The following is a 20,997-nucleotide window of genomic DNA, read 5'->3' on the forward strand; positions in this document are numbered from 1 at the left end:
GAGTCTGGGCAACCCAGAAACGCAGCAAATGGGCGGTGCTAAAATAAACTTGTCAACATCGATTTGCAAGTGCCCACCATCGCACACAATTCTAATCAGATGCGTTTCGACCCTGTTCAGTGGCAATTGGCCATGAATTAGACGCTCGATTGCGCTGGCAAGCAGCTTTCAAGGGGCGTGGTCTTTCATCTGTGGGCCAGTTTCAATGGCAGTAGGAAAGTGGGCTTGACTTTGTTTTCTAAATCGTTGTTAAAAGATTTACGAAGCCATTAGCTTGTTGAGCTGGGTAACGGAATGTAATATTTAAATATATATTTAATATTTTTAATTAGCAACTAATTGCCCAACCCAAAAACCTTTAGGACAATTCGATCGTTTTAAACATTGAGTTTTATTTAATTATTCTTTATTAGCTAAGAGGTCATTCATTGCATTTCCTTTGCTTGATAATTGTTTTGAACAAATTCGTACTAAGATTAAAAGGTTTTATCGCTTTAATAGTTACATTGAGTGCAAAAGTTGACGTTCAGTGATTGGTTGATGCTCTAGACTTTAAACTTTAAACTAGTTAACAAAGTTTACAAAAACAGTTCTACACTTGCCTAAATATATATACGCACCATGGCCAAAATCGGTATTCTATGCTCTTAAATGGGCTTTTCATTACTCTCCATTTGGTTTTCTTTTGTTTGGGTGTGTGGTAAAAACAGTTGCTCAGAGCTGGGTGCCCAGGACTCGCACCCTGCAGTTCAGATACAATAGTACTATAGATACGGCGCTGCTCCCTCCTGATCCTCGTTAGAAATATCCTCAGTGCTTCTGTGTGTGTGTGTGTTTGTGTATTTTGTGTAAACGCGTCCTAGCAAAAAATATATCCCATATCTCTGTCCACCGGAGCGCCAATCCCGCCATTCCCTTCTGCATTCCGTAGACTACGTGGCGCTTGGCAGGCGGTGGCGCCAGTATAATCAGGATCCCGTGGCCGTCGAGGGCGTGGCAGCGGCTACTCCGCGTCCAAATCGCGGCAGGTACAACCCGAACTTGGACTCCACTCCCGCCAGAAGAGGAACTGCCGCCCGGTAGCCACCGATGTGGTCCAAGTTCTCGGTGGTCACCGACGCCGCCGCCTGCTCCAGCGGAGTGGTGATCTTGTGCGCCTCGGATCCCTTGGGCTGGGTGCCTCCGAAGTCCACGTAGAAGAGGCGCTGCAGCAGTTCGTAGGTCACCAGGGTCACGCCGAACTGTGGCGAGGAGCGGAACACTCGAGCTGTGGAAAAGGTAACAAGAAATTAATATAATTCCACCGAAGAAGCTAGCTTTGACCTACCGGCTGTGCCCTTCCAAAAGGCTCGTGGTCCCTCCTCGGCCATGATCTTCTTGGTGGCATCCCAGACGCCGTTGTAGGTGGTCTGCCCGGATCGGGCCACCACCTGGAGGCGGGTCTTGATGACGTCGGCGGGCGTGACAAGGGAGGCGGCCGGAACACCGGCAATGGCACCGGCGGCCAGCAGGGTGAGTGGGTGGTTGTAGCCGTCCTTGTCGGCCATCATGGCCTTGGTGTGGGCGTAGGTCGGGAAGTAGATGGCCGAGAACGGCACATCGCGGAGCAGACAGGCCCTGGCTCCCTTGTACAGTCCAAAGAGTCCCAGCTCCCGCACCACCGACCACGCACGGATCTTGCTGCCACTTGCGATTTCTCCAGCCACCTGGAGACGGATCTTCACAATCTCCAGGGGATTGGTGAACACCACCTGCGAGGCACCGGCACAGCCACCAGCCAGAACCTCCGCCCAGGTGGGAATGTTGCCCTTCTTGTCGGTGAGTTTGTCCCTCACCAAGTCATTCACCGTCAGCTTGATGGCTTTCTCGGGAGCCACGCCCATTAGCTGGGGCAGGAGACCTCTGTAGAGACCCATGAATCCTTCGTGGCGAACCACCTGGAAATTAAGGCATTGAGATTAGATAATTTCACAGAATATATCACAGATCAGACTTACCTTTTTGAAGCAATCCCATGAGTTTCGGTAGGCAACTTCACCGATGTAGGAACCCGCGCGCTGGTTCTGCATTCGAGTCTTGACTAGATCGATGGGGTAGACCACAGTGGCGCCCACAGCTATTGGTGCATAAAATATAAATAGGTGTCCCTTCTAAAAAGCATGCAGTGCATCCTAACTTACCGCCGGCGAAGGAACCCAGGGTAAAACGGTAGGAGCTCTCCAGGATCTGAATGAAGGCCGATCGGTCCGCAGGACTCTCCACCGCCTTGATCTCCGCCAGGCGATGTGTTATATGCTTGGTGTAGTGCTCGGGTGCGATGTTGCTCAGGTCACTATAGTCGATGCGGCTGAAGAATGGGAACATGAAATCCGGATTAGTTTCGATTGGCATGTAGTATGTATGGGAAAGGGAAACTAAGAGATACCAACTGAGTTAGGTTTTGTGGGTGCGGGATTCTGGGAGTGGATTCATAAACGAACAAAAAGCAGAAATCAGGCCAAGGAAAGACGAGATCACTTGCCTACTCGGAGGTATCTTTCTCCTGCGCTTCCACCAGCTTTGGGAGTGAGAATTGCGAGTGCAGCGCAGAGAAGAGGAGAAATAAAGAGAAACACACGGAGAGAAAATGATACAAACAAGCAACAATTAGCACAAGACACTTGATACTCATGTTTGGGGATTGCCCTGGGATGATCGCCTACTTTAAAGGATGCACATGCTCATACAAGACAATCGGACTATCACTTTATTGCCTACAGGGTCATATATTTAAATCTCCATTTCATAGTTTAAACTGTCCACTTATGACACCTGAAAATATATCATTCAGTCAACTCATTTTCTATCAAGTCATATTTTCACTTCCAGCTGATAATTTCATTCCAGCTATACAAACACTTTGTATCTACAAGCTTAACTATGTGAAAAGTAGTAATTTTTTGTAGGATATTTATGTAAACTATTACTTTAACACATTAGTATAAAATTAAAGCTGTGAAAGCTGCCACTTTACAAGTCCTCAAAAAGTAAAGATTTTTAAGTACAGTAATACATTACTTGAACGGTGTGCTAAGTAAAAATGTATCTCCTTTATAGAACAGTAACAAAAACATTAGTTAGCAACTGAATATGCCACTTAAATAGACTTAATAACATAACGAAAATGCTAGTTTTTGCTAATTCGAATCCAAAGTTGGCTGAACCCAAGGTAGTGTCTGTGGACTCACCCTGCTTGGTGGACGGCGCCCGCCAGGTGGAAAAGGATGTCGATCTCCAGCGGCGTGATTTGGCTCATCGTCTGGGCGGCGTAGAGGATCTGATCCTTGGTGATCATATCCGTGCGACTGCCCTCGGTGGCGTGCAGGTAGACTTGTTTGATCAGTTCCATGTTGTTCAGCAGCGAGGTAAATGCGATGAAATACGGGAAGCTCACTTTGTGACCCTCCGTTACCTAGTCAAGTGAAAAATCGATCCTTAGAAGGAAAATCAGATGGGCAAGAGCTGCAATAGCTACCGAAACTAGATTGTCCTTGACGCCGGGGGTCAGTAAATGCCGCTTAACATTAACTATGATGTCCTGGAAGTCCAAGGGCGAGATGAACCCAGTGCCAGCTGGATCCTTGCTGCGGAAGGCCTCCATCGCGTGCTCCTCGTGAAAGTCGTGCAGCAGCTGCGTGAACTCAGCATAGTTGATAAGGCGTTGCTTCTTCTACAGTTCGGGCAAGTATATACAGTATAATCATTGAATAATCGTCAGATTGCAGTGCTCTTACATCACCAAAGTAGCGCTTGATGAAGGGGCCATCTAAGCTAAAAGGTATCTTTGAGTGCAGTTCAGTTTTTTGTACGACATCAGCGAAGTCAGCTGTAAAGTGGATAGTTTAGTGGCATAGTTTAGTGGTATACTTCAAAGGATTTTCTCACCGTAGGAAACAGTGCCGTTGCCCTTGCGGTCGAACAGCTGGAAAGCGGTCCTGTAGAGGGCATCTGGGGTGCAGAGCAGACCCTCGAAGGCCTGGAACTCCGAGAAGGAGATGAGTCCATCCTTGCTCGTGTCCGCAATGTTGGCCAGCAGGCGCACCGAATCCTATGCGATAAATAATGTTGGTTATTTAAATGCAGTGCTTGGGAAATCTTTACAGAACAAACATGTGATGGGGAACTTTGCCATAGTATTTCATTCAATGACAGGTTAATCTCTGTCGAGTGGACATTAGACCGCTAGTTACTCCCTGATGGGGAGATAAACGGGGGGCCGTAAAAGAAACTGCCCCCGCAGACTTCGGCACCTGATTGAATCAGTTCCAATTTGCGGGGGCACCTACGAACCGCGATCAGGTTCCGTTCGGTTCTCAGACCATAAAGCTGATAAGCGGACCCATTAAAATAGAATCTGTGACGTTGGCGGTTAGACACGAGGCAGCCAAGTGATTGCCGGGTTATTTGGTTTATGCGTTTATGGGTTTACTACATCTTTGCGGGTGGGTCAAGGTCAACCAGTGAATCACAGTGGCTAGTACGGCTAGTACCGCTCTGATTTATGTTCATAAGCAACTATGTGCCGCCGGCAACGGGGGCGAACTTATCTGGCGATAAGATATGGCCGTTCTTATCGGACGGACTATGCAAAATAACCTTGCAATGACCCGCAGACTGCAGGCGAAGTACTCACGTCATTAAATGCAGATTCCGAGAAGAGTCCTAGGAACTTTCGCACAAAGTCCTCGCTGGTCATGTAGTGCTCGCCATTCTTCTGGATGGAGGCGTACTTCAGGAACACCTCTCGCAACTTTTCGGTGCCGGCGCGCTTCAAAAGCGACGGAGACTGCAAGAAGAATCGCGAAGAAAGCAGAGAAAGGGGATTAGTTTCTGTTGAGAAAAGCTTCATGGGGGTTTCTTCTCTTGGTTTCCACTACTTGCTTAGCTTAAACAACCTTTTTGCTGTATATATGTATTTATTTATGCGTTTATCTTTGTGGGTAGTTCGGGAACTACCCTTCTTTACCCGCCACTGTCACCGTCGCACTCTCTTTTCGGCGCTCTTGCGCTTGAAACTCAATTGCAAACGCAACACGTGTCAGTCGCTCGAGAATCGCAGCCGAAACTTACATTTGGCAAACTCTTGGTCAGCGGCATTCCTGTTTTTTAGCTGTGACTGCTTCCGTGTTTTCAGTGTTCTTTCCGCGAGCAATTGCCGCGTCTAATTAGCTCATCAATGCAAGCCGATCTAATCCAAACCGCCCGAGTCGACACCACCTCGTCCCCGTTCCGCGATTAACTGCGAGTGGAGCGGACTGGCGAGCGCAGAATCGCCGCAATCGGATCCACCACCACGAACGGAACCCCGCTGGGGAGAGTTTCTCATTAACCGAACTCTTACTCTTATTTTCTTCGCTCATTTCAATGTCAACAAGCTCTCTTATGTTTATGGCGACTCTCTTACGATCGTTACTCTGGGAGCGGGTGGGGTTACAGGTTCTCTGTTTCTTTAATGTCAGTTTCTTATATAAAAACAAAATGATTAAATATAAAAATATTTATTTAAGGGAATATTTAAAGAAGGTACTTTGATTTAATCGCAAATAATTGCTAATTAACATTTTTTTCTTTGAGATGAAGTACTTGGAAACAACTAAGTTGATTAGTTACTAAATACACTTGACTTGCAATATTAATAGATTAATAATATTTAAAGGTAACTATTTTAAGTAGGTTTACACAGCTTGTTTGAACTGATAAGACTTTGTGGAGCAACTGTGCACAAAGTAGTAATCGCAATCATGGGCAAACATCCCCTACGAGTAATGAGCACCGGGTAGCCGATAGTCGAATACCCAATACCCTGTCTCATTGCTCTGCCGCTTGTTTACTCGCTCTCGCTGCAATTCCGCCTGAGTAATCACCTAAAGGTCAGCAGCTCCGTCAACAACAAGTTCAACTTCGATGACAATACATACGTACGATTCGAATTCGATTACCCTGCATTTATCAATTGACTCATTGACGTAATACGATTAGCACGCGATGAAATTGTCATTTTCCCGACAACAATTCTCTCTTTTTCTTTTTTCTTTATTTTTTGTGGGGGTCCCTCACATTTGCAGATGCGCTTGTTTGCGCCAGAGAATTGCGAAAAACAAAAACAGATTTCATAATAAAATCAGCGAAAACACGACGGCATTTATGGAGCCCCCCGACTTGAAGATACGGAAATGTGGAGCCAAATTCAGAACTGAGTTAAATACCCTGGGGAAAACGGCAACATTGATTGATGTGTTATCAATTTCAGAAGATAGCTTCTGATTAAAATGGATTATAATGGCAAGGATTCCCTAATGACGTGTTCTGGTTGTATGCGAATACTGGAAAAATTGGGTAGCTAACAAGCTTTTCCGAGGTAATATTTAAATAATAGTTATCTATAATCCATTACTGCATGCATATCTATAGCTAGATACTTTCACTTTTGCTACCTCTTTTTTGCTCCACTCTTTTTCAGGTTTTGTGTAGTGGAAATTGGATTTATTGGATGGGGTTTTATCCCCACCCCCCCTCCTTTTGTTTGTAGTAGTCTGTCTGATCCGTCAAAGTGTCGTATTGACCTTTGCGAATCGATTGGCGGTGGCAATAAATGAATTCGTTTGCCGGCAATTTGCTGCACAATGCGATGCCATCAAGAATTCATGGGAAGCAGCAAAAACACGAAAATTGAATTGTTTCCTCCCTTGATGAGGATGTATAATTCATATTAAAGCCGTGATGTGTTTATTAACTTTCATTTCAACTGAAAATAATTAAGTGGCAATGTTTGCAATGCGACTGCTTATTAAGGCGTATTGTTTATTCATTTACTCTGTTGCGAACGAAAATGCTGGCCATTAAAGTTCGAAAGACTATTATCCTTTTACAGAATATACCTTCAAATTTAATATTTTCATAGAATTTTAGTGGTATATTTTGAAATTCATATGCAAATTTGACTGATTCACTGGGCGTGAAATAATCCAAATCAAAGGAAAATCCGCTTAAAACCCCAATTCAATTTGAACTTGTGAATCCCCAAATGTACTTGAATGCTGTTTTATATATTCATGCCCAGCAGAAGCTGTTTTTTATCCCCTTTTTATTCGGGCAGCGCAAACAAGCGGAAAATGTTACACATACGCCCCGTGTGACGGCAGACAGAAGCGATTTGTTTGTTTGTTTGCTGGGTTTTGTCTACCCCTCCACCCCTCCCCGTGCCTGTCCACCCCTCTACATGACTTCTGCTTTGTTGCATTTGCATAATGAGTTCTCCTTGGCCACGGTCGTCCAAGTCAAAGGTTGCAGGCACAGGTCGCTTTTCCACCGGTTTTCCCAGATTTTCGCCGCTTTTCTTTTTGCCTTCAGCTGCCTGCAGCGTGTGGCACGTGCATGTCACTGTTACTATATCTTTGTAGCTGCATCGATGGACACAGAGAAAACTGGAAAATATTTCCCTTTACTACATTTTATAGCCGAAAATATGATTTTTTAATATTACTTTAGCATTTTACCTCTTTACGAAACATATCTACTTAACTTTAATAGTGAAAAATGCCCAATTAATTGCTCGTTAATTTTTTTCTCTGTTGGTGCCATGGAAATTTGTTGCGCGAGCGGCAAACTTTTGTTTTTGTTTGCAATTTCCGTCAAGGTCACACCGGCTGTTCATTATCGCTGTGGTTGTGGTTGTTTCTGTGCGCGGATGGGGTTACTTCAGCCACCCCCACCAAACTGAAGTCATACAGGGAAATGAGCAACTGGAAGCTCGAGAAATTCCACCCAAAGCAAACAGACATTTGTAATATTGGCATACAGTTAAGTTTGTCGTCCAACTAACCGAATTCGACAATTTTCGGTTGGATATAATTTTCGGTATAATGGGAATTCAGCAACAGCTGCACCACTGGCCCATTACGTATACGCAGCGTGAGCCATGGGACCACAGTCAGCTGGCTAATTGACGACAGCGAAAAAACCGAGAGAACTATGCAAATATATAGAGACCATGTAGAACCTGTGGCTGGAGCGATCGGTGACTGCAAACTGAGAAGCGGAGAATCGGAGAATCGCGACCTGAGAAGGCGGTGACTTTTCCAAAGTCGTGAGCGGAGAAAACCTGGCCACAAATCCGTGGGATTGAAGGTGATTCGCTGGATGCTCGGAAAGCTCTCAAATGATATTGTTTTATTTCTTTATATAATTGGGTCTGTTTGGCCTGCGAGCTTTCCTGAGATATCCAGTATTTATCGTTTATCTTTCGACTATGTCGTAATGCGCTCTATCGTTCCTTATTGATATTAATTAGTCTGGTGCGGGGCACTTCCGCCATCGGTCAGTTATCAGATCAATAGTTAATTAGTTTCCTGACGGAACGTTACCTCATCCTTATCGTGCATATTCACTTATTCACTTATTCCCTTATACGTATGAACACAATCCAAGTCTTTGAATCTTTGTGAACTTCAGTCACGTTCGCGTTATCTTCTTGAGTGTTCGTTTATCGGAAACTTCGGCTTAACCTTTGATTTAACTACTAGTTAAATATGTTTTTGATGGTCACTCGCGAGTCTTTATTCAATACTTAAAGGCTTTGCTAGTTAGGAATTCTGGGGTATCCAAGGAATAAATAAAATATTTTCAATGCCCGAACCGGATATATTTATTGCCAACTTGTGATTTTTGTATCTGAGGGACGCGCGCGATTTTCTCGGCTGTCATCCGCTGGCGTCGCGCTGCTTTTCCATTCTGAACTGTCGGAATTATAGAAGCGAGAGCTTTTCCCGCTTTCAGTAACTTTTGCCACCGCGAGAGAGCCGCAAAAAAATAATAAATGAAAGAGAACCCCTCGGCGATTGCATTTCCATTTCCATTTCAGCTTCAGATTCATATTAATTTCGATTCTCATTTCAGTTTGTTATTGTTTTTGGCCCGGGCGGTGCTCTTTCTGCACTGCAGTTTCATTGCACGGCAGTTTCCCAATAAACAATGGCATCTATGCAACTACTACAACTACTGCAACTACTATTCATAAGAAGGGGTCTAATCAGGGTGGTGGTATGATGTGGGCTAAAGTGTGCTAAAGATCCGTGAGGGCAAACAAAAACACTTTTGATAATAGAAAAATGCAGTGCGAATCATGGCTGCAATGTGTTCACGGAATTAATTTCGTTCTAAGTGGCCTTTAGGTGCGACCATTGGCTCTGTGTGTCTTCATCGCATCGCGTACAATCAGGGCCAAGTTGTCAGGGATTTAATATTAATACTATATATGCATGTATATCATAGCAAGTTCGAAGTCGGACCATGAATGTATATACGGACAGTACGGACAAGTTCTTAAATAAGTTTGCATTTTCGAACTCCTATTCGCGTGACCCCCGCTGTTTATTCACATGCATGGGTGGCAAGGTCGCCATTTTCGAGCGTGCCAAGTGGTTGACGATTTCACGCTGTGGAAATGTTCTTAAATTTGGTTGCACTCACTCACAGCTGCTCGAGTTTCTCTGTTTACAATGTAAACACGTGCTGTGCGAAATAACACACCGAAACGAGCGAAAGAGAGGTAATTTCGGGGTGCGAAAGGGAGAGAAGATAGCGCGAGATACGAGACATTGCGTATACGCATCGTTGGCCATCTGCGGAGGGCACGTGAATGAAGCGTGTTTTGGGCGGGTATAAAAATAGCCAGGCGGGCGAGAAAATTGTGTTATTATATTAACGTCATTCTGGCAGCTCTCCTCAAGAATTTCAGCAAGGCCGAACCATCCTACAATTTATTTCTGAGGGCGGAGTTCGTTGAATAAAATGAACAATTACGAGCGGCAGTTATGAGCAGCAAGCTGCACGAATCGGCAGACATTTTTGTTATGAAGGTTAGCCAAATGTCAGCTCAACTCGGGTGTCCTTTTTGCGGCACGACAGGCACCAGCTTGTGTCTGTGAGCACTCTCACACACCAGCGCAGCCAAAGGACCTCCACTTCCGCATTGTCACTCACAAGGAGTCCTGAACCTTAACAACGCATTGAAAGTTACTAATTTATAGTTTTCAGATTAAGAGTGATGGATGGTAGGTGCTGAAAGCGCTGTATTCATTTGTAGCTGTCTGTTATCCTTGCTGAAGAACCCTTTAACCCTGTTTCCTTTTCACTTCTCTACTGCTTTGCTTTCAAATCTTTGAGTGGAGTAATCTGTTTTTGTTGGGAGGAAAGCACTTACAAAGCAATTAAGATACAACGTGTATTACGAATGAGGGTTTAACTTAGCAGGAAATGTCATCATGCCGAAGATCCTATACACTGCCTTTCAAGTTACCCATTGATTTAATACAAAATTGAGTATGTCATTTGAACGCGTGTTCTGTGAAGGGCCAAGTTATAATCCTGCGATTCAGCGTGTTTTTATTTCCGTCCGTCGGCACTTTTGCTCTTTTCATTCCTCCTCCAGCCGCACTTATTTTTAGATCCGAGCACCTAATCCGCCACCACTGGCTGGGTGGCCCAGTGGGGTGCGCTATGGTTGGGCGGTGGCTCTGGTAATTAAAGCGCAAACTGGCGCCCACTTGAGGGGAGGGTGGTGGGGGCATCGGCGGAAGACAAAGGCTGAGCTCCACGAGTGCACTTACTTCTTGGCATCGGGCGACTGGCAGAGTGGGTATCCAATTAAACGGAAACGGTATGTGCATTGGCATTATCAGCGGCTCAGCGGGTAGCTTAAACTGCTCCGACTTTTGGCTTCGGCGAACCCAGCAGGGAGTAGCAGGAGGAGATTCCCCCAGTTGGTCACCAGGTGGGCGGTGCACAAGGAATGCTTCTCTTATCGATTTTTACGCACTTAATTCCGCGTTTAATTTCGCGGCCAATTCGATTCACTGCCACTCAGTTTCGCACTTGGCTGTAGCTCGATATTGGTTCCTGTTCCTCAAAGGCGCCCAGGTGGTTGGAGGCGACAGCTGCTGCACTGGGAACACCGCGGAAAACAGGACCGTGCCAGACGAGAAAACGCGCTAAACTGGATGACAACATGGAAAACATTGGCTAACAGGGGTCCAAACGGTGGTTGCGGTGGGAAATGTTAGCAGCCGAGGGAAATGTAAGTTTCCCACCCTTATGTTCTGTGAAAATAATAGTATGCGGTAGGGGAAACTCTTCAACTAATCGCTATGTATTAAATTCCATAATAAATGTTAAATTATATTATTGTTCCTCGGAAGATGTGCAGCTTTTCAATTGCAGCGGAAAATACAGAAGTTAACTGAGGGAAAATTTCCCAACTGAAAATCAGAGCGCCACCTTTCGGTCAGGTTTTCCATATTGAAAAAGAGCGTTAAGGATAATAAATACGAATTTAAATTTACAGTAGAAAACAGCTGGAAATATTTTTTTAATAAATAAATGTTGATTACCGGACCTTTTCCAATTTACCTTCCTACTAATCTTGGCTTGCTAGCAAAAGCCATTAAAACGGAAAAATATGGACAGCCATAAACCAGTAGTCATAAATATTTATTCAGTTTAGTACAATAGGTAAGCATGCACAGTTTAATAATAGCATTTAATGATGATTCGTCTTTGAACAACAGGTTATTGCAAGTAGTAAGCCGTAGAAGGACACCACTCCTTTTTGGAGCGCCCCGAATAGTTTGCACTGTAAGCTGCATGGGTGTGTGTGTGTGCGAGTGTGTGAGAATGCCGGGGATTCCCCGGCAACAGCCTAACATATTAGTTATATATATAATAGATAGTAACGAACGCAGGGGTAAGCCACAATTGAAAATCACATTAGGGGTTCTTAAGTGAAAGAATGCAACGAACCAAGAGGCCGGAACGCAATAAACAACAACAAATGCCGCCGAGTGCTTCAAGTGGTGTGTATGGACGATCCTCGGGATCAACAGCTTGCAAAAATACATTTCTCTCTGTTTGCCGAAAATAGTTGTTCTCTCTAACTGCCTAAATCTCTGTAATTTCCATGGATAATCACTGTTTGACACCCGAAACTGGAGCTATTGCTAGATCTGATGAGTCGGTGCTTTTGCGTGACTATCTCCGCAGATCGATGACCTTGATCTTGGCCTGGTTATCCATTCGGATGTGCTGCGCCTCCATGAAGAGCGGCGGGTCATTAGGATGCGGATGAAAGCCCGACTGCCGACACTGGGCTATGTAGTCTAGGCCGTAGTGTGGCGTGAGTATAAAGAAACCAGTGCTGCAAGCGAATGATATGGATACCAGATTATCAGGTGTTGTCTACGTTGACTCATGGGACTCAAGTGACTCACGTGTTGTACTTGGGCGCGCACACAATGGCCAAGGCTTCGGGCATCATAATCTGATAGGAGCAGTGCGTATGCAGGTCAACGGAGGACAAAAACGCAGTCTGGGTGGGATGAGTCTGGGGAAGAAGGTTATTCTTCAATATAAAACGTTATAAAACTAAGAATTAGTAGCCCACATGAATCCATCCCAGCGTTATCAGCTGCATCTGGTCCTGCACATCGAATATCTGCTCCTCGTGCATCGTGTTGCAGCTGTCCGGAGTTCCTTGCTGTTGCGGCGTGATGATGTGAGTGATGTACAGCTGGTTCTGGGACAGATGACCAGCCAGTACGCCGCATGTCTCGATGTTCTTCGAGGTGTTGGCAAGCGCCAGCTTCAGAAAGACCTCCATTGTGTCAGCGGGCACGTGAACAAGGCGCAAGGAGCCAGCCAGCAGAGAGTCTGTGCGGTTGTAAGATGGCTTCTGGTTGCGATCGAAGCTCGGCTTGGCGCTAAAAATAAAGATATTTTAAAAAATAGTCATAATTTTTGCTTCATTATATATAGCACACCGTAGCACTAAAGTTTTTGATTTTCATAGCAATTCAATTAACATGAGTACTACAACATTATAAAGTAATACAGATAAAGCAGTTAAACTGCTTGAGGAAACAATCAAGTTAGTGAACTATCAGTCTTCTTATCAAGTTTAATCAAAGTGGGGATCGGTTTATAGCTTACGATGGTTCGATAAGCAAGCCTATGCCTAATGTTTGTTTGGGTTTCCAATTTCAAACCTCGAATGAGGCCAACGCATTTTATAAAGCTATCATGAATTGGAACCCTGCGGTGGTTACGTGTATACAGTAAACTAAGGCTGTGCATTTGCCGTTCGGAGTTTAGTTTAGGGTACAAGGAGAAGACTATACACTGAACTACTGATCAGATTTCTAGATTCGATTATGTTTCCTAAAAATGCCTAATCTAAATTCTATTGCGGATTCTCACTTGGTTGTCTTATCGGCGGCTGCTTCGCTGGCAGCGGGCAGCAGGAGTCCGGAGCCCGGCAGGCTGCGATTGGCGCCCGTGGGAAAGTCATTGGGGTAGACCACCTGGTCGAGCAGGCCCAGGTCCGGAGCCGATGGCTGGTTGCCCTCGTCGATGAGCACATGCAAATTGGCCGGGATGAGGGATGGGATGGCGCTTGAGCCTGCCTTCTCTCTTTCCTTCTGCCGCTGACGTTCCCTTTCCCGCTCCCGCTCGCGCTCCAGCTCCTTGACCCGTTCCGCCTCCTTGCTGGCCAGGAACTGCTCGTACTCCCTTTGGTAGTGCGTTAGTAGCTTGGCCCTCAGTTTCTCCGTTGTGGGCATAATCTCATCCTTAATCTTCCTGTTGATATCCCGCACCTCGGCCTTGACGCTGCCGTAATCCGGATGCTGGCGGATCTTCTCGATGAAGAGGGTCATGTAGCGCAAGTACAGGATGAAGGCGTTCTCGTGGTTGCCCTCCCGCAGGTAAACATTGGCCATGCGCAGCATCTCGGTGCCAGAGCGGTAGTACCTGCAAGGACATTAGGCTGAGTGTGTGAGGAACTGAGAGCCCACAAGTCCTTGGCCAACCAAGGTCACAGCCTTGGCAGGAAACCTTGGGCCATGGAAGCGAAGGACTCACCGCGTGACTGGCATGTTCTTGTCCACCTCGATCAGGTTGCCGCAGTGCGACAGGTGCTTCATCCGCTCCTGCGGCTCCACGTCGCCCATGCTCATGTTGTTCACAGCCTTCGACATGGTTTCACTTGCTCCTCCTGAAGTTCCAGCTCTTTCTCGCTCTTTTCACTGCCGTGCTGCCTGGCAGTCCTTTGGCTATTGTCTTGGGTTAGTGCTGGCGCGACTTGGACGCACTCGTGGCTGCCAATTATTTGCTATTCCGCAATCTTCTTGCGTGGAGAATTACTCATAATTACGCAGGGCGTCCTCTGAAAAAGCTGGAAACAGCTGTTCTCCCACGCAGTCAGCTGTGTGCGATAGACCACGAAGGGTAATCGACTACTTATCGATACCAATCGATGCTACTTGTAAGAAAAGGAATATCGGTTTTCAAAACGAACGTTACTTTTTGAATTTATTGCTATTCTGAGTGTTTTGTCGCTACGGTTTATAAATGTGAATGTATATCCGATACTGCCATTAAAATAGATATTTGAAACAACTGCTATACACTCAAACCTTATTTTATTAAAAGATTACATTTTTTGGACAGTTAAATAAATTACCATAAGTATTGATTTAATAGTCGTGGTTAAAAGTATAATGAATGCACATTATTCCATAAGTTTGTTGGCTTGGAGGTGACATAATCTTAAAGGAGCTAAAAGTTGATATAATATTATAGCCATCTAAGAGTACGTTGCAAATTTGGTTTCCAGCAAGCGAACCATATATTCCCCTTCCAATTGCACGTACTTAATCCGTATCGCAGAAAATAAAACACGGCTAATCTGGGCAATATACTTAAAATGAAGCGATAGTTGAACCTTATCAATTGGCTATTCTAAAGAGCCCCCCGTTGGATCGATCGTAAAAGATCTATTGGGTGCCCATTCAGTAGTAGCGCGTGTTTTGAACCCGAAAGAAGTCGGCGGTAAACTTGTTTCTGGGGTGAGTTAACTCTCAAAGTAAACCATATACCATATAGCGAGCTGCAACCAATTATAAGTTCAAATTTCGGAAACTTGGAGTGCGAAACTCTCTGGTTTGCAGGAGTCAAAGTGCGCACTTGTTTACCCAAGTGTATTAGCACCAAGTGGCCCAATCTCGTACTCCCGATCTGCGGAAACTAACGATATGATAAGCTATCTGCGGATTATTTAAAGCATGCCCAACGGGCAAAACCAAGAGTACAGGCAGAGAAATGGGGAGAACTTTCAACAGGATGAAAACTAAGTGAAAACAGTAGACTACTGTGTTTAAATATCTTCAAAGAGCTACTATAAGCAGTCAGTAAAATTAGTTATTCTTTACTTGCAGACATGTGGATCTGTGTCTGTATCTGGAATCTACATCTATATCCTAACATTTGTTAATCATAGTTAAAGCACGCTCTCTATGAGATATCTTTAGCAATTCCCATCAAACATGGATTCGTATGACCGCTTGAGCGACTGACTGACTGACTAACTGATGGATTGATGGCAACTGCGCCCACATAGCGCCCAAAAATAAAACAGAGAGGCCAAAGAGCCGAAAACCCATTCACAGATTGAATCGCCGAGAGCCGAAGTTCCCGTTCCCGACTCAGGTTCGGTTTGGAATCGAGCGCGGCTTGGCTTCCAGCCGAAATGGTGGGCTCGTTGCGATCAGTCGAGTGCCAACTTGGGCGCAAACAAGGCGACGAGCCAATCCCACGGATCGGTTTTTAGTTCGAGATAGTTTCGTTTCGGTGTGGAAGGGGTTCGACAAAATCAAAAAAAATCAAAAAACAAACTGTCGCGTTCGTGGAAAGATAAATAAATCGAAAAAGTGGGGCCCAGCGTGTTTTGAAATCGGCTCTTGGCATCGACAAGCGCCGAAACTGCAACTGCAAATGCAGCACATTATCCATTAATTGGGCAGATAACGAGCGTGTGATAAGCGCAGAGCACACAGAACGGCAGCAACTGAAGTCCCACCGATATCGAGCAGTGTATGTGAGTGCTGGAGCTAGTAAGCCAGGGTCAGGCTGGTCGTGCTGGTCGAAAACAAAAAGGAGTTCACATTGCATAACCCTCAAAAACAAGTCCAAGCTTCCCGAAATCAGTGCAAGTAACCTCAGATAGATGTGTATTATGTGCACAGCCTACTCATCGTATAAAAGGCTCATCAAACGAAATCTTCTGTAATTTGCTCAATTGGCGCGTTTGTCCGGCGATCAGCGTTTGGCGGCCCGTATCCAAGAGATACTTTTCCACCTCCACCTCTGTATCTTTATCTCTTGTTTGCTTTGGCGAGCGTTACATTTTCGAGCCTCCAGGCGATTGCAAAAGTATCTGGAATCCGAAATCGAAATCCGCACACGAGATACGTGTTTACCGGCCCATTTGTATCGGTATCTTTATATCTTGTGCTTTGTATCTTGTGCGATGGCCCTGCAGCTGATAGTCACTGCGGCTCTTTATGGCCGAGCATATTTATTTAATTTTCGTTTTCAATGTCAGCCGCGCGGTGTGTAAATTATGCAAAGTGTACGTCGGATAATGTGAATCGGATCGTCTGGTGGTCAGGTGGATGAGCCACTCCACTGGCACTGCTTTACATGCGCGGCAATTACCCACTCGATTTCCTACTTAACGCCTTTTGCGGCAGTCCCAATCCGCACGGAGAACAGAGCGTTCTATGTGGCACACAGTGCGCATACAAAAGAAGTCGATTCATCATGGAGTTCCAAACAAAACAAAAGCGGGCGGAAAAAATAGGAAGAAGTCGGGATAGGGGCATGGAGGGGGTGGTGCTAAGGGGGGAGTGGAAAACGCCAACCACTTTGGGTTTTAAGTTAACCATAGGAAGTATCTATTGTGGCACATCTGCTTAGTCAGAAACTAACAATGATACACGGAGAATAAAAATATATTATAATTGATCTATTTAAGTGAGAAATGTAGTATAGAGGAAGTCCCTGATTCTCCATAACACCCACTCTTTAATTTGCATATTAATAGTGTAAATTCGAATTTAATGCTAGCGGTTCTATACCATTGACCGCTGCTGTGCGCTGACCATTGAGCCGCCGAAGAAGCCGCCCGCTTTCGCAACTGATAAAAACCGGTTCCGGAGACGCTCCTCAGCTGCTGATAAGAGATGTGCCGTCTGTTTTGTTCGACTGCGATTCGGCTGCTTGCATTGTTATTATTATGATTATTATTAATGTTATTGCTGCTCGACGCGTTATTGTTATTGTTATTGCCGCTGTCAGTGGGTCTGCTGGAGGTCACAATCGCAACCCCATGCGAAGTGCGATTGCGAACGGTCGCGGGGCATTTGCATTTGTCCGCTTTATCTATAACCGATTGACGGAAGACGGCCAAGTGGATCGAATTGGATCCAGCTGTCCAGCTGTCCCACTGCCCATTTGTCCAACTGTCAGGTGATGACTGCTTTCATCACCTTCGCGTTTTGTTGCAGATACTTGCAACACATGGTTGGCTTGCCAAATACGAACGGGTATCTTCGTTTCCGCGCATTTGAGTTGCTTGAGAGAATATAGCAGATACTTATAAAACACTCAATCGGATACACTCACTTGATCAAAAGATTGAAGTGCATTGAAGGGTTTCAAACGTAAATACTAGGATTTATTTAAATGTTACAAATTATGTGTTTAACAAGCTATTAATTAACTGATTTACTAATTCATTAATGTGATTATTAGGCTGTTAATAATTCAGCAAACTTACAGATACTTAAGCAAAGGCACAAATACTCATACTTTTTGACTAGCATTTCAGCTTAATTGCCCAAAATGCGTTTAAACATTGGATACATTTTTAATTATACCGTGATAGCTAAATGCTAATTGCTATTTGACATGATCGTTGAAAAGTTGTGACTATTTTTAACATGCTTAGTTGGTTAGAACTCTTGCCACAGATAAATCGTTTTAATTGCTCTGCAAAAATTAAATTAATTAGGTAATTATTTTATTATACTTGCAGATTTAAGTTAAGTGCTCAAGTCAACGATGGCCAATAGCAAGCTGGCCTTCCTGGCCTTCCTGGCCGTAAGTTTCCTGTGTGGACTGGCCAGTGCCACCTACAAAGTGGGCGTGGGCCGTGCGGATATCACAGGACCTCCCGTGGAGATCAATTTCGTAAGCATAATCAAGGCTCTTCTTGCAGTTTCGTAATATTGATAAAAATCCCCTCCTATAGATGGGCTACGCCAACATCAAGCAAGTGGGTCGTGGCATCCACACCCGCGTCTTTGCGCGCGCCTTTGTGGTGGAGGACGAGAAGGGCAACCGAGTGGCCTTCGTTAGTGCGGACGCCGGCATGATGGGCTACGGACTGAAGAGGGAGGTGATAAAGCGGCTGCAGGCACGCTATGGCAACCTGTACCACAACGACAATGTGGCCATCAGTGGCACCCACACCCACGGCGCTCCTGGCGGATTCCTGATGCACCTGCTCTACGACATCTCCATTCTGGGCTTTGTGCCGCAGACCTTCGAGGTGATGGCTCAGGGACTGTATTTGGTGGGTTTCAACTTGGATCTCAACTTGTAGAGCAGCTAAGTAATTTAATTTATATTGCAGTGCATCAAGAGGGCGACGGACAACCTGGTGGATGGTCGCATCCTGCTGTCCAAAACTACAGTGCTGAATGTGAACATCAATCGCTCGCCCACATCCTACCTGCGGAATCCCGCCGAGGAGCGCGCCCAATACGAGCACGATACGGATAAGACACTCACCCAGCTGCGATTCGTGGACCTGGAGAACAATCTGCTGGGCGCCTTCAACTGGTATGCGGTGCATGCCACCTCCATGAACAACACCAACCGACTGGTGACCAGCGACAATGTGGGCTATGCCGCCCTGCTCCTGGAGAAGGAGTACAATCCCAACAAGATGCCCGGCAAGGGCAAATTCGTGGGCGCCTTCTGTTCGTCCAACCTTGGCGATGTGTCGCCCAACATTATGGGTCCCAAGTGCTCGATTTCCGGCAATGAGTGCGATCTACTGACCTCACGTTGTCCCACCGGCGAGGGAGACTGTTTTGCCTCCGGTCCCGGCAAGGATATGTACGAGAGCACCCAGATCTTGGGCCAACGCCTGGCGGATGCGGCTCTCGGGCTGCTCAACGAACAGAGCCAGGAGTCCACGGCGCGGGAGGTCACTGGTGACGTGCGGTTCATCCACCAGTTTGTGGACATGCCCAACTACAATGGCAGCACCTACAATCCGCTGAGCAGGAAGGTGGACAAGGTCAGGGGTTGCCAGCCGGCCATGGGCTACAGCTTCGCTGCTGGCACCACCGATGGTCCAGGGGCCTTCAGCTTCGAGCAGGGAACCACCACGGACAACCCCATGTGGAACTTTGTGCGCGACTTCATCGCCGCTCCCACGCAGGAGGACATCAAGTGCCACGAGCCCAAGCCCATTCTCCTGGCCACCGGCAGGGTGAGTGCCTCCATTATCCTGTTATTATTAACTAAGGGGAAAGTCTTCTGTTCTGAAAATTTCCTAAGTTGCCTAAAGGTATGCAGCAACATTATTCTTCGTTGCTTGGATCTTCTAATGAAAGTTGTTAGTAAAAAAGTTCTAGAATGCATACATTTTTGTATTCATTTTCATTTTTATGATTCACACTTAAATGGGGTAATTAAGCTTAAACGAAACTTTGACTCTCTGATTAGTTGTCAGGTCGTAAAAATCAAGGTAGCGTAGTTGAAAACCAGGTTATAAGTTCTCTCTATACGTATTTAAAGATCCAAGTGCATCTAAATACATAAACTACCTTTTAGGCCACCTTTCCCTACGAGTGGCAGCCAAAGATTGTCTCGGATCAGCTGCTGAAGATCGGCGATGTGATCATAGCCGCCGTGCCCTGCGAGTTCACCACGATGGCCGGACGACGTCTGCGGAACCAGATCCGAGCAGCTGCCTCCGCCGTCGGCGGCATCGACACCGAGGTGATCATCGCCGGACTGACCAACATATACACCAGTTACACGGTGACCCCGGAGGAGTACCAGGCGCAGCGCTACGAGGCCGCCTCCACGATCTTCGGTCCGCACACGCACTCCATCTACATGGACGTCTTCGAGCGGCTGACCAAGGCCCTGATGCGGAACGAGACCGTGGATGCGGGTCCCAGTCCGCCGTACATGAATGATGTGATGCTATCGCTAAACACCGGCGTTCTCTTCGACGGACATCCCATTAACACCGACTTTGGCTACGTGAAGTCGCAGCCAAACAAGGTGTACGGCATCAATGAGACGGTGAAGGTGACCTACATATCCGGAAATCCGCGTAACAACCTCTTTACCGAGAAAACCTACTTCACCATCGAGCGCAAGATCAACGAGGATCGCTGGAAGGTGGCCTACACGGATGCCAGTTGGGAGACCAAGTAGGAACCGCCAGCTAAACCCCACAAATGTTGATACCTAATTAAAATGGCATTTTTTCAGAATGGTCTGGCACCGAACCAATACGATCCTGGGCTTCAGCGAGATGGACATCTACTGGACCATCAGTCCGCAGACTCTGCCCGGTGAATATCGCATCCGGCATTCCGGGGAGTACAAGTACATCCTGGGCGGCAAGTATCCCTACGAGGGACTCACGCACTCCTTCGCCGTCAAGGAGGACTAGGATAAGGATATACATATTCCTGGCCAGACGACTGCTGTCGGGCCCACCAGAAAGTGAAAGAAAAACCAACACTGAATCCATGTATTTATTTACCATTTGTAAGTGACGAGGGAAAAGCTTTATTTTTGCGAACGCGAATAAAAAGGATGCCAAATTATGTTGAAACTAAGCCGAGTGTTTTTAATTCGATGTGAAATGGGTGTTGTAGTAGTCAAGCATTAAACATTCATATTTTGAACCCTTACAATTCAAATTACCCGCCTTGGTGGCACAAACAGCTGTTCGAATGGAACCCAATATGCGTGCTTCATGTGGAATGTATCTGTGTATTTTACACGGAGCGTATCTGCATCCGATTCAGTGTA

The 20,997-nt window shown here is 45.9% G+C and overlaps 3 protein-coding genes across 6 annotated transcripts; 1 reads left to right on the forward strand and 2 right to left on the reverse strand.

The window, feature by feature from the left end:
- Positions 1-372: 372 nt before the first annotated feature.
- LOC122620385 (calcium-binding mitochondrial carrier protein Aralar1) lies at positions 373-8,752 on the reverse strand. Of its 2 annotated transcripts, none has more exons than XM_043797816.1 (10): positions 8,403-8,752; positions 4,673-4,825; positions 3,925-4,087; positions 3,774-3,865; positions 3,515-3,709; positions 3,228-3,451; positions 2,181-2,347; positions 1,998-2,116; positions 1,328-1,937; positions 373-1,267 (listed from the first exon to the last, which is right to left on the reverse strand). In XM_043797816.1, the coding sequence occupies exons 1-10, from the start codon at positions 8,418-8,420 to the stop codon at positions 969-971; spliced, it is 2,040 nt and encodes a 679-aa protein (XP_043653751.1). In that variant the 5' UTR covers positions 8,421-8,752; the 3' UTR covers positions 373-968. The 2 variants fall into 2 exon arrangements, with proteins under 2 accessions (XP_043653751.1, XP_043653750.1); XM_043797815.1 differs by lacking the exon at positions 8,403-8,752 and adding an exon at positions 5,110-5,283.
- Positions 8,753-11,505: 2,753 nt separating this feature from the next.
- On the reverse strand, positions 11,506-14,447 carry LOC122620362 (STAM-binding protein-like A). The gene is made up of 5 exons (XM_043797790.1): positions 13,951-14,447; positions 13,288-13,839; positions 12,476-12,791; positions 12,303-12,415; positions 11,506-12,229 (listed from the first exon to the last, which is right to left on the reverse strand). Exons 1-5 carry the CDS (start codon positions 14,064-14,066, stop codon positions 12,064-12,066), a joined length of 1,263 nt encoding a protein of 420 aa, XP_043653725.1. The 5' UTR covers positions 14,067-14,447; the 3' UTR covers positions 11,506-12,063.
- A 444-nt stretch (positions 14,448-14,891) lies between these two features.
- LOC122619927 (neutral ceramidase) lies at positions 14,892-20,801 on the forward strand. Of its 3 annotated transcripts, XM_043797154.1 has the most exons (7): positions 14,916-14,936; positions 15,306-15,319; positions 17,966-18,120; positions 18,182-18,505; positions 18,566-19,432; positions 19,777-20,387; positions 20,449-20,801. In XM_043797154.1, exons 3-7 carry the CDS (start codon positions 17,992-17,994, stop codon positions 20,630-20,632), a joined length of 2,115 nt encoding a protein of 704 aa, XP_043653089.1. In that variant the 5' UTR covers positions 14,916-14,936; positions 15,306-15,319; positions 17,966-17,991; the 3' UTR covers positions 20,633-20,801. The 3 variants fall into 3 exon arrangements, with proteins under 3 accessions (XP_043653087.1, XP_043653089.1, XP_043653088.1); XM_043797152.1 differs by lacking the exon at positions 15,306-15,319 and having other exon boundaries at positions 14,892-14,936; XM_043797153.1 differs by lacking the exons at positions 14,916-14,936; positions 15,306-15,319 and adding an exon at positions 15,656-15,964.
- Positions 20,802-20,997: the final 196 nt, after the last annotated feature.

This window comes from Drosophila teissieri, chromosome 3R, assembly GCF_016746235.2.
Source record: "Drosophila teissieri strain GT53w chromosome 3R, Prin_Dtei_1.1, whole genome shotgun sequence".
Taxonomy (NCBI): Eukaryota; Metazoa; Arthropoda; class Insecta; order Diptera; family Drosophilidae; genus Drosophila; species Drosophila teissieri.